Genomic DNA, 12342 nt, shown 5'->3' with positions numbered 1-12342 from the left:
AAAATCCCTACATTTAAACCTAATCCATACTCAAATTTAACTATAGTAGAAGTCAGAGACAAGAGAAAGAACCATTTTAAGAAAAATTCTCAGGGAAAAAAAACTAAATATCTGCAAGTCCTAAAACTACACACTTCACCCCCTTAAACTCTTCAGATCTAAATTATGAGTACCAAGTTATGCTTAGCAACACTTGAAGTATGACTGCAAATGCCATCCTCCACCAGCAGTAGACTATTTAAGACCGGTTAGAACCAATAACTCTGGTCTCTCACCCAAATACTTCCTTTATTCAGGCCTGTATCTTTTGTAGCATCAAAATTAAAATTTTAACACCATATCCCTGGGTCTCTTGACAACATGGCACCAGCAAAAAGTGGGGCAGATATGTGGGAGCCGAGGAGTTAACCAGCACACAAAAGAGTACACTCACTTCTGCTCTGATTAAGCGGGGCAGTCACAAAAACAGAGGTCAACATCAGAAAATATTTAGTGAGTCATGAGGAGAGATTACTCACCATGCACTATTCAACTTACTCATCACAGTGTGGCACGGCCAGCACGGCTCACCACGGCTTCATTAGGGCACCGTGGCCTTTCCTTTGAGGCGGCGGAAGGCGGGGGAAGGAGCCGCACTTTCAGTTTTGTGTGGAAGCCAGTGGGAGGCTGGAGCTGCACCACCGCCGCCGCTCTCTCTCCTCCCACGGCCCTAATTAGACTCGGAGGGAAATACATGTTTCACATCAGCCTCCCCGGCTCTTTTAGCATCCCAACAAGCGCCGGGTTGTCAGCCGGGCTATTATCCGGACTCAGCAGTCTGGAGAGACCCCACTTTTCCCATTATACACGAAATAAGCAGCAGCCCAGCAATACAGAGACACGGTATTAACCCTGACGTCCATTAATAGGAGAGACCAGCCTTCAACGCAGCAACACTGACGCCGCTAATTTAAGATGTAGTAAGAGCATAAAAATAGCCAAGTTACTCAAGGCAGGGTTACATCACACCACGGAGCCCGGGCACGCAGCAGGTTGACACTACAGAGCCTCGGATGTTGGGAAAGATGACTCCCTGCCACTGCTGCTGCTGTCACCAAAAATAACCTGCCGGGACCGTGAGCTTCCCGTTCCCTTTCCCTACAGCCCTCTTCGGAAAACACATCTCAGCGTACAACAGGAAGCAACCAGAACGCTGCTAAATAAAACTCCTTGAATCAGCGTGGTGTGGTGGTGGTTTTTTTTTTGTTTTTTTTTTCCCTCCCCTCAGCTATCCCACCTTGCTTCCTCGGAACCACGGGCGGTGAAACTAAGAAATGTTCTGCTTACGTCAAAGCGAGCCGAGCCCTCCCGGCAGCTCGGGGCCGCGCCAGCGCGGGGAAAGCGCGGCTGCAGTTCAGCAGAGCACGATGTCAGCAGGCCAAGCGCTGCCACGGACACAGGGATTTGTTTGCAGAGCCCCAGGGTTCAGCCGGAGCCGCGGCCAGCGCCGGGGCGTGCGTGTGTGCGAGCACGCCGTGGCCGCGCCGCTGCGCTCCTCTCCCCGGAGCTCCCCGGGGCGCGATGCTGCTCGGCTCCGGCTGAAACATCCACTCGGGAATTACTCTGGAAAAGCTGGCAATGCCAAGCGAACGGTTTAAGGGCAGGATGTTTGGGGTTTGTGGTATTTCCCAGTACATGGGGGGAATCACACACCCCCCCACCCCCCCCCCACCACCATCCGCATTTCTGATTAACTGAGAAGAAATTCGATTTATTCTGCCATCCTTAAAAAAAAAAAAAAAAAACAGCTCAAGTTTTTCCAAATCAACTAAATCCTTATTTCCAATGCTGCAAAACACACGTTTTAAAATAAAGGGCGGGGGGGTTCGGCTTTTCGGTTTTTAAGCCCGTAGGAATCGCTGTGAACAGACATAAAACCATCTCTCCCTCCCAGAACAATCCCTATCCCGCGTAATCTTTAACCTCCGCTTCACACAACCCGCTCGGAGAGGGGAGGGGGGGGGACGACACGAGTTAATATTTGGCGAGGAAAACCGAACCCGGTCATCGCTTGTACTTTCAGTTTATGACAATTTGAGCAGAGCGCGCGCCCGCCAACACTGACAGAGCTGCCCAAACAGGAAAGGCTGCGTTTAACCAGTGTGTGCTGGGAGACACGCCGGGAACAGCACTGCATGGAGGATGTTTTGGAAAGGCACGGCTACAGCAGCAGCCCCGAAAGGCAGGCGGCAGATAGGAGCAGGCAGCCGTCTCCCCCTGCCACGAGCGATATATTCCTAATCACTCACACACAAGCGATTGCCAAAGCGAGCAACAACATCAGCAGTATCAGCTGCCCCAGCCTGTGCGTCCCAGCGTGTTCTCGCCGGGAAACGGCTCACGTACAACAGCGCAGCCTGGAACGCAGGGATAATCAACAGTGCCTGCGCCAAGTAAACATATAGAGAGACGTTTTGCCTTTGCAAACTGTGCTCCGAGGGGCTACACGCAGTTAGGGAGAGAAATTGCTCCAGGGTTGATAGGAAACCTACACACATCCAAAAATACCCTCCCCGGAGCCTTCCGCCTCTCGTGGGATTGTCACTAATTTGAACATGGACATTGTTATCAAGGTCACACATCGCTCGTCCGGGCTCGGGAGAAAGTCAGGCAAGTTAAGGAAAAACGCCGCTCGGTAGCTAAGCAAGGACAAGTGACATTTTATTTGGAAGCACGAGGACTGCGGCTGGCTCGAATTCTGCTCGGGATAAATAAAAGGGGAGCTCCAAGGGCACGGCTGGAGGGGAACTGGCGGCAGCCCCAGACACCGGCGCTGACTCCAGACCCACAACCGCCGCTGGCCGCTGTTTATTCCCACTCTGCGGCCGGTCCTGGGGTCCCCACGACCACCCGAGACCATTCATAATTTAAGCACTATTCCCCCCTCCAGAATCCCTGGATTCCACCCTGCTCGCAGCAGCACCGGTTATTAACCGGTTACACGAGCCCAGCGCGAGGAAAACACGAAAACTTTTCATTAACCAGTCCTCCTCCTCCCCGCCCTTCGGTTTAGTCAACCAATTATAAAATGAAATTGGGGATTTGACTTCCAGGCGAGCAGCGGCGGCACCCGGGGCCGGGGCTCCGGGAGGGTTCCCGCACGGGGGGCGATCATCCCGACGGATCCCGGGAAGGGCCGGCGCTGAGGGCTCGCCCGGCGGGTGCCAGGGCCGGGGCAGGGCCGGGGGCGCTGACAGGGCACGGGGCAGGTGCGGGGCCGGGCCATACTCACGTAGACGGGCAGCGGCCAGGGGTACACGGCGGGCTCGGCTCCCACGGGCGACTTCAGCCGCAGCTCCAGCCTCTCGCCCATGTCGGCAGCCGGAGGACGAGGCGGCGGCGGCCCCGCACCATGCTAGAGGGGCCGGCCGGGGCGGGGTGCGGCGGCCGGGCCGGGCCGGGGGCGTGGGCGCGGTGCGGCGGGCGGGGGGCGGCGGGAGCGGCGGGGAGGGGCGGCCGGTGCCGGGGGGGCGGCGGGTCCCGTCCCTCCCTCTATTGTCGTTGGCGGCTCGCGGGGCTCTCGGGCGCCGCCGCCATCTTGGGCCGGCGTGAGGCGAAGCACAATGAGGCGCCGGGGCCGGGCCGGGCCGGGCCCGAGCGACGCGACAGACGCGGGGAGGGGGCGGGCGGGGAGAGGGGCGGGCGCGGCCCCGCGGTCCCTCCCCCCTTCCCTTCCCTTCCCTCCCCTCCCCTCCCCTCCCCTCCCTCCCCCTGTCCTCAGCTGCCCCCGCACCGCGCGCGCTCCCGCGGCCCTCTCGCGAGCGCGCGCCCGCAGCCCCCCCACAACCCCCCATCCCCGCGCGCGGACCGGGGACGGGACCCCCGGACAGGGCGGTGTGACACAGGGGGACACCCGGCACGGGCTGCGGCGTCACACACGCGTGACAGGGCCAGGGTGGCACCTGGCACGCGGGAGCAGGATGGACTGCAGTGTGACACGCGTGTGACAGGGCCAGGGTGGCACATGGGACAGGAGTGGGACAGGCCATGGTGTCACACACGTGTGACAGGGACAGGGTGGCACCTGGCACGCGGGAGCAGGATGGGCTGCGGCGTCACACACGCGTGACAGGGCCAGGGTGGCACCTGGCACCCGGGAGCAGGATGGGCTGCAGTGTGACACGTGTGTGACAGGGCCAGGGTGGCACATGGCACACGGGAGCAAGACAGGCCATGGTGTCACACACGTGTGACAGGGCCAGGGTGGCACCTGGCACACGGGAGCAGGATGGGCTGCAGTGTGACACGCATGTGACAGGGCCAGGGTGGCACCTGGCACACGGGAGCAGGATGGGCTGCAGTGTGGCACGCGTGTGACAGGGCCAGGGTGGCACATGGCACCCGGGAGCAGGATGGGCTGCAGTGTGACACGCGTGTGACAGGGCCAGGGTGGCACATGGGACAGGAGTGGGACAGGCCATGGTGTCACACACGTGTGACAGGGCCAGGGTGGCACCTGGCACGCGGGAGCAGGACAGGCCATGGTGTCACACACGTGTGACAGGGACAGGGTGGCACATGGCACATGGGAGCAGGATGGGCTGCAGTGTGACACGCGTGTGACAGGGCCAGGGTGGCACATGGCACATGGGAGCAGGACAGGCCATGGTGTCACACACGTGTGACAGGGCCAGGGTGGCACATGGCACGCGGGAGCAGGATGGGCTGCAGTGTGACACGCGTGTGACAGGGCCAGGGTGGCACATGGGACAGGAGTGGGACAGGCCATGGTGTCACACATGTGTGACAGGGCCAGGGTGGCACCTGGCACCCGGGAGCAGGATGGGCTGCAGTGTGGCACGCGTGTGACAGGGCCAGGGTGGCACCTGGCGCGCGGGAGCAGGATGGGCTGCAGTGTGACATGCGTGTGACAGGGCCAGGGTGGCACCTGGCACGCGGGAGCAGGATGGGCTGCAGTGTGGCACACGTGTGACAGGGCCAGGGTGGCACATGGGACAGGAGTGGGACAGGCCATGGTGTCACACACGTGTGACAGGGCCAGGGTGGCACATGGCACGTGGGAGCAGGATGGACTGCAGTGTGACACGCGTGTGACAGGGCCAGGGTGGCACATGGCACACGGGAGCAGGGTGGGCTGCAGTGTGACACGCGTGTGACAGGGCCAGGGTGGCACCTGGCACGCGGGAGCAGGATGGACTGCAGTGTGACACGCGTGTGACAGGGCCAGGATGGCACCTGGCACCCAGGAGCAGGACAGGCCATGGTGTCACACACGTGTGACAGGGCCAGGGTGGCACCTGGCACACGGGAGCAGGATGGGCTGCAGTGTGACACGCGTGTGACAGGGCCAGGGTGGCACATGGCACGCGGGAGCAGGATGGGCTGCAGTGTGGCACGCGTGTGACAGGGCCAGGGTGGCACATGGGACAGGAGTGGGACAGGTCATGGTGTCACACACGTGTGACAGGGCCAGGGTGGCACATGGGACAGGAGTGGGACAGGCCACGGTGTCACACACGTGTGACAGGGCCAGGGTGGCACCTGGCACGCGGGAGCAGGATGGGCTGCAGTGTGGCACGCGTGTGACAGGGCCAGGGTGGCACATGGGACAGGAGTGGGACAGGTCATGGTGTCAGATGTGTGATGGGTGGCACACGGGAGCAAGACGCGCTGTGGTATAACATAGGTGACAGAGTGAGGGTGGCACATGGGAGCAGAATGGGTTGCACTGTGACGCATGTGACAAGGCCAAGGGTGGCACATGGCACAGGGGACCAGGAATGGGCCACATTGTCACACATTAGACAAGGGTGGCCATGGCGCTCAGGGTCTGTGTAAGGGTGGAGCACCCATGTGACAGCACAAGGCTCGGTGGGGTTGCCAGGCTGGGACCCCATCATGACAAAACAAGGGTGGCATATGACACCCAGTGGTGCCACACACATGTGGCAAGGCAAGGATGGGACCCTCTGTGCGACAGCACCAGGCTGGCATGGGACATTCATGTGGCCTTGCAGGGCTGGGTCACTCGTGTGGTGGTGCAAGGCTGGCACACGCGTACGATGGCACAGGATTGTAACACACATGATGGCACACAGCTGGCACACTCGTGATGGCACAGGACTGGCACACGCATAAAAGGACACAAGGCTGGCACACATATGATGGCACAGGGCTGTCACACATGTGATGGCACAGAGATGATGGCACAGTGCTGTCACGTTTGTGTGAGCCCAGGCTGTGCTCATGGGTCACTGGACCAAGCCCCCAAAGCTCCTGGTGCAAAGTCTGCACACAAGTGACGTGTGAGCTTTGCCCGGTGCCACACGGTCACAGTCACAATCGTGGGGGTGTGTCACGCGTGGGGCACAGAGGGGCCGTCCCCATTGCACGAGGGTGTGTGTGCCAGGCTGTGCAGGGGCTCCTCACAGCTCCAAGGAGGAGCTTTACGGGCATGGGGGAGCAGAGCTGAGCAGTGTCCAGTGGGGACAAGGGGACAACGGGACAGGGGGACACGGGGATGGAGGGACATAGGAACGGGGTCCCTCAGCCACAGACACCAAGCACTGGGTGCCGAGAGCAGCATGCAGAGCTCCGTGACGGCAGCTACAGCCTTACAACACGGTGTAACCTGGGAGTAGGGCTGCGTGCACCCCAGCCGGGCAGAGGGACAGAACAGGGAAGTGTCCTGGGTGGGGGCTGGGAGCGGTGACACCTGGGTGGGGACCGGGAGCTGCATCTCTATAGAGGCCGGTGATGGGCTCAGTGACAGCGTTTTCCATGTCTATAGGTGGCCGCAGGGCAAGGTGACACGGTTTGCATGTCTATAGGTGCCCAACTGGGCGATAGAATCAGGCCGGAGCTTCCTCCTTCACAGTCTTTCGGGTGATAATTTCCCTCTTCCGGGGACATGCGCATGGCCTGGGGTGCAGGGACATCTGGGGGGCCCTGCCACCCTGTCCTGCACTCCGAGGGAAGGGCATCCAGCACCACCACAGCACCCACACCCTCCCCGCTGCATCTGCTCACACCACACTGCCAGAGGAGCCAGGGGACAATGACACTGTGCCGGGTGCCATGCTCCATCCGAGGGTTGGAAGAGCAGCTGGAAGCCAGTGTCTGCGGGGGATGAGCATCCCTGCGGGACAGGAGCATCCTGAGGAGGTGCCCGTAGCCCAGCTGGGCATGGCTGAGCCCAGGCTCTGACCTGCAGCCGGGTCCAGCAGAGCCAGATGGCACCTGGAAAGAAAACCAGTCCTTCCCCATCAAACTGGTGGTGGAAGTGGTGCTGGGAGCTGCTGCCCTGCCATGCCAGTGTGGGCTGTGCATTCTTCCCCCTGCAGTTCCTCACTTTCTCAGCCAAAGACAAGTAAACATGGCTCGGGGCAGGATGCTTTTGCCATCTGACTCTCCTGGCTGTTGTCCCCAGTTTATTAATCCCATCATTCTTTTAGGGTGCTGGAGAGGATGTGGCTCAGGCATGCTGGGGAGCTTGGGGGCCATGGAGTTCAGCTTTGGTGCCCCTGTGTCAGTGCCATCACATCCATCCTACTCTGGGATGTGGCTCCAGGGCCAGGCAAAGCCTCCTGCATTCAGTGAACCTCTGCAAATCCTTTGGGATGGAGATGTGGCATGGAGACATATCCATGTTGGGCTGCAAACTGGTGTCCTGGCTGGGGTCCCTGCCTGTGGCCCTGTGCTCCACAGGAAGGCAGGGAATGCACTGTGCCTGAAATGCATCCAGAGCCAGCGAGTGCCAGAGCGGGATATTCCCTGCACAGGGATTTTGTACATTATTTAACACCTGTATTTCCTGACAGGTCTCTGCCTTCAGCAGAGACAGGAGCTGTTTATTGGGGGCAGCTGCACAGCTCTGTGATGGGAGCTGGGATGTGCCCCTGCTCCTGTCCCCCCCATGGCTGCTCCCTTATCCAGAAACTGCTCCAAGACTGGCTCCAAACTCATCCACTCCCTCTTTGTATCCTTTTTCTCCCCCTTAAACGTCTGTACGTGCAGAAAGCTCCATAGCTAGGAACGCTTTTCTAAGGAAAACACTAAAATCATCAAGTCAGCAGTGCTTAAACTGCTCTGACTGCCTCTTAAATAATCAATTCATTTTTAATTAGCTTACCACAAAAATTCCATTAAATTTAAATAAATAGACATGGCAGGAGTTCTCCAAGGCACAGCGGGCTCCATTTAAAGAATTCTCTTTGAGTTTGTTAGGTTGGTCTTTAATCAGTTTGTCGTCCAAGTCCTTGTGTGGCCCAAGCAGGCTCCTGGGCTGCTAATAAAGAGTAATGGAAGCTTCCAGGATTTCCCAGATGAATCCCAACCATCTGGCCACTATGCAGGCGTTCAGTGCTGGAGTTGATGTCTCCTGGCAGGTAATGGGGAGTGGGTCATTTTGAAGCACCTGCCTGAATAATGACATCTTTTCACTGATATCTCAGAGTTTTACATCTGGAAGAAGAGAGGGAAGCAAGGAAGGGCAATGCCCGGTTTTCAGCTGATTCAGTGAGCTGAACTGGCCCCTGAGACATGTGAGAATCCACGAGAGCTGGGAGCCACTCTGTCCTCTTGGACAGCTCTGCATATTTGCTTTTTTGGGTGTCTTGAGTGTCTATAAGAAATCTCGAGAGGGACTTCAGACCAGAGCATGTAGTGACAGGACAGGGGAATGGTTTCTGAGTGCCAGAGGGCAGGGTTAGATGGGATTTTGGGATAGAATTCCTCCCTGTGAGGGTGGGCAGGCTCTGGCACAGGGTGCCCAGAGCAGCTGTGGCTGCCCCTGGATCCCTGGAAGTGTCCCAGGCCAGGCTGGGTGGGGCTTGGAGCAGCTTGGGACAGTGGAAGGTGTCCCTGCCCATGGCAGGAGGTGGCACTGGGTGGGTTTTAAGGTTCCTCCCAACCCAAACCATTCCCTAATTCTCTGCCCACTCACCCTGTGCTCTCCTGCAGCTCCTCTCTGCTCTGCACCAGGGCATGCCAGTTGCTGCCAGGGTTCCAGAGGCTGATGATTTTCCAGGAACACCAGGCAGTGACCTGCAGCATTGGCCCTTCCAGAGAATCAAGAATCCACTTCCAAATCAGCTGCAGTTGAATTTTTCTGGTGTGGAGGTTTGTGGTGGGAGAGGTTCCCATCTCCTCCCCAGGTGTGCTGGTCCTGCTGCATCCTCCAGCTGCAGCTCCTGGCCCCAGCTTGGCACAATTGAGAGCCGTTTTTTTTTGCCACCACCAGATGAACCGGTTTGGATAGGGAGGAATGGGGAAGCTCTGCACAGCTCCGTGCACACAACTCCACTCCTGTAGCACTGGAAAAGAGATTTTTCCCTGTCAAGAGTGTACAGTGGGCAGCTGGTGCCCACAGGCAGCTGCACAGCCTCTCGTGCCCTGCTGCTCCCACACAGCCCCACTCAGGGATCCCCCAGAATGGGGGTCCCATGTGCAGGCATCGGGGGACACAGGGAGGGCATTAATGCACCAAGGACACTTTGCACAAGCAGTGCTCTGACACTCTGTGCACAAACCAGGTGCAAAGGCACCTCTGGAGCTCATGCCACACTGGGGTTACTCCCCTTGGACTGTGGGGTCAGCTTCTATCATGTTCATGTGTCCATTGACCCTCAGGCAGGGCCAGTGCTTGGCACAGGGGTTTGAGGTGCACATCAGCTCCTCTGATGTTAACCTGCCTTCCAGCAACAGCTCATCTTCAGTATTGACCCAATTTAGCTGACAATAACAAGCTGGATCACGAGGCAGGTTAATGCAGGCAAGTTTGTTCCCATCAGATGAAATATCCCAAACGGAGCTCCTGCAGTGGCTGGGCAGGATGCTGGTGGTCCATAGCCCCAGGGATGGAGTCAGCTCTGATGGCTGTGCACAGCTTCCCTTTCTCTCTTGCAAAACACCCCACATGCAATTTTCCAAGCCCCACTTTAATTTCTTGGGGTTAATCCTGCATGGCACCAGGGAGTTCCCTTCCACATGGTGGAGCAACATCTGTCCTTTCCATCTGTCCTGCCAACTCCCTGTGCAAAAGCTCTCCAGGGATGCTCTGGCTGCAGTTGCCACAACAACAGTGATGCAACAGTTTCCTCTGCACTGGGAGTCCTGTTGATATTGAGGACCTGGGGTGGGGGAGGCATCAAAGCCGTGCTGGTGCCAGTGGAGGTCCAGGCAGGATAAAGCCACGTGTGGTTGTCAGTGTCTCCCTTTTGGTCCTGGAACTGGTCTCAAACTGGGTTTGAGCCCAGTTTGGGAGCTTTTTCTCCCTAGGGAGATGTGGTTGCCACTGCTGAAGCCTCCCTCACACAGTGATGGGAGCACTGTACATGAGGAGCCAGAGCCCCAGCTTCAGCAAGGAACAAGAGGGACAAAACCAGGGGCACCGCCTGTGCCAGGCACAGCTGATGGCAGAAGAGTCACCTGCTCAGCCCCCCGGAGCAGCCCTGAATGCCAAGGGTGGTACCAGGAATGTTTTCACTGCAACTCAGTGGCTCCCTCCCACCCAGCCCTTGGAGGTTTCCATCAGTTCTGCTTTGCCAGGGGAAAACAAACCCAATTTGGTCCTTTTAGGCTCTGCTGGAGCTTGAATCGGCCGATGCTGCAGTCCTGGCTGTGTCTAACTCCACATTGCCAGAGAGCTTCTGGAGAGCCCCTGGTGCCGTCCAGGGAGCCTCTGCCCTGCCCTGGCCCCTGGCAGAGGGGACAGAGAGGCCAAACCAGGTCCCATGGGTGGGCTGGGGTGTTCCTGCTGCTCCCTCCCACCTCTCTCGCCCTTTTTTGCCCCCTTGTTTGGGGGTAGCCGGGGCTGGGGACATCCTGACTCCATTTCACAGGCAGAGGGAGCACAGTGCCCAGCTTTCCCCTGGCTCCGGGCTCTTCCCAGCCTCCACCCTGCCGGCCAGCCCGCTCCAATGTGCCATTGTTCGGGACGGATTCCAAGCATTTTATCAGCTGTGGACTTGTGAGCACGAGGCGGGTGTTTAACCCTCAGGCTCCATCCCCGCTGCGTCCAACCCCGCGCCCTTATTGCAGCAGGGAATGTGGGGGGACAGAGGCTGTGGCTGGGTGGGGGCGAGGGCACCGTGCCAGCTGCACATGCAGCGGTGCCAGACCCGCGTCACCCGCCCGGGACCCGGAGCGCCCGAAGGCAGCCGCGGCACACGGAGCCTCCTGAATGGGTCCCTTTGAAGCAATACGCAGAATAAATAAATCGACTCCACAACCTGGGGTAGTTACGAAGTGGGTATGTATTGTCAGCGCCCGGCACAAGTGAGATATCTCTCCAAAAACTTGTGCCCCAAGCCTCAGTCTGACCCACACCTTTATTCCCAAAGGTGTTCCATATACAATACATAACACAACCTTTGCATGCATATTCAACCCTCTGGACACGCCTCTCATGCTAAATAGGTCCACGCCCTTCTGGGCACGTCTAGTCTGCTGTGGTGGTCGTACGGGGGTCTCTCGGTGGTCTCTGAAGCTGAAGATTGTAGTCTTCCTCATGACTCAACTTCTGAGCTTTTCTGCTTTGCATGTGCACTTTTGGTCTTTTGGTGCTTATCTGAGTATGTCTGTCAGTCTCGATAGGCTTGGAGACAGAGGAGCCTCTTTATCTGGGTTCTTGCATCCCTTGGTACTGTTCTTTAAGCAAGGTGCTTCAGAAATTGGCATTTTCCTATGCCCTTTGTACCATGGCAGAGTTTTTTTTTTAAGAAAAAGGTTAAAATTCAACACATAACTTTACAAGCTAAAATTTAAATGCTTGATTCATTTTGTTAACTCAAGTGAACCCCTAAAATCTTACTTCTAACCAGACCCAACCTTCCCCCACTTCAAACTTGTGCTGCCCTGACAGTCCCAAGCCACCCTGCAAAGTGACATCAGGAGCCTGAGCTGGTGAGTGTTGTTTCATAAGGCAGATCGCCCTCACTCTTGACCAGGGCTCTGCTCCCCACCAGGGTGTCAGGCCCCGAGTGTCCTTTTGCCTCCACAATTCTCAAACGGTGCAGGATTTCTCCCAGACCAAATCTGCCACCCCCAAGGACTCAGGATTTCTTTGGGGTGCCAAATGCCTCTTGCAAACTGACAGTATGAAACTTGGTGCTTGATTTTTTCTGTGCTGGATCTCTCCTGTAGAAAGCTGCCAGCATGTAACCCTTACCACAACCACTTCGCTGGGCCCAGAAATCCCAGCCTTCAGACCAGCAGCGTGGGACCCTGCCCACTGCCCCTGCACTGGCACCTTTCCAAAGCCTTCCACTACATTCCAGTAATACTCTGCATTTCCAGCGGGCAGCCTGTCTGACCCTCATCCTGACCCTAAAAGTGTGCTAA

The 12342-nt window shown here is 57.8% G+C and overlaps 2 protein-coding genes across 9 annotated transcripts in view; both read right to left on the bottom strand.

The window, feature by feature from the left end:
* The window catches only part of DOT1L (DOT1 like histone lysine methyltransferase), a 73245-nt gene extending 69600 nt beyond the window's left edge, over positions 1-3645 (bottom strand). Inside the window, exon 1 of one of the 8 annotated variants that reach the window (XR_010993850.1) lies at positions 2289-3055. Coding sequence is in view for 7 of the 8 variants with exons in the window: in XM_068174149.1 (XP_068030250.1) it covers positions 2289-2621 (333 nt within the window). In the remaining variant the exon portion in view is untranslated. Of the gene's footprint in view, positions 1-518; positions 538-2288; positions 3079-3271 lie in introns of those variants that run through there. The other 7 variants (XM_068174152.1, XM_068174149.1, XM_068174151.1 and 4 more) reach the window with 7 other exon arrangements.
* SF3A2 (splicing factor 3a subunit 2) overlaps positions 1-12342 on the bottom strand; it is a 114713-nt gene that overhangs the window by 95201 nt on the left and 7170 nt on the right. The window lies entirely within an intron of this gene.

The sequence above is a fragment of the Anomalospiza imberbis genome, chromosome 27 (genome assembly GCF_031753505.1).
Source record: "Anomalospiza imberbis isolate Cuckoo-Finch-1a 21T00152 chromosome 27, ASM3175350v1, whole genome shotgun sequence".
Lineage (NCBI taxonomy): Eukaryota > Metazoa > Chordata > Aves > Passeriformes > Viduidae > Anomalospiza > Anomalospiza imberbis.
The sequence above is the reverse complement of the archived record's forward strand: the minus strand, read 5'-3'. Positions and strand labels throughout refer to the sequence as shown.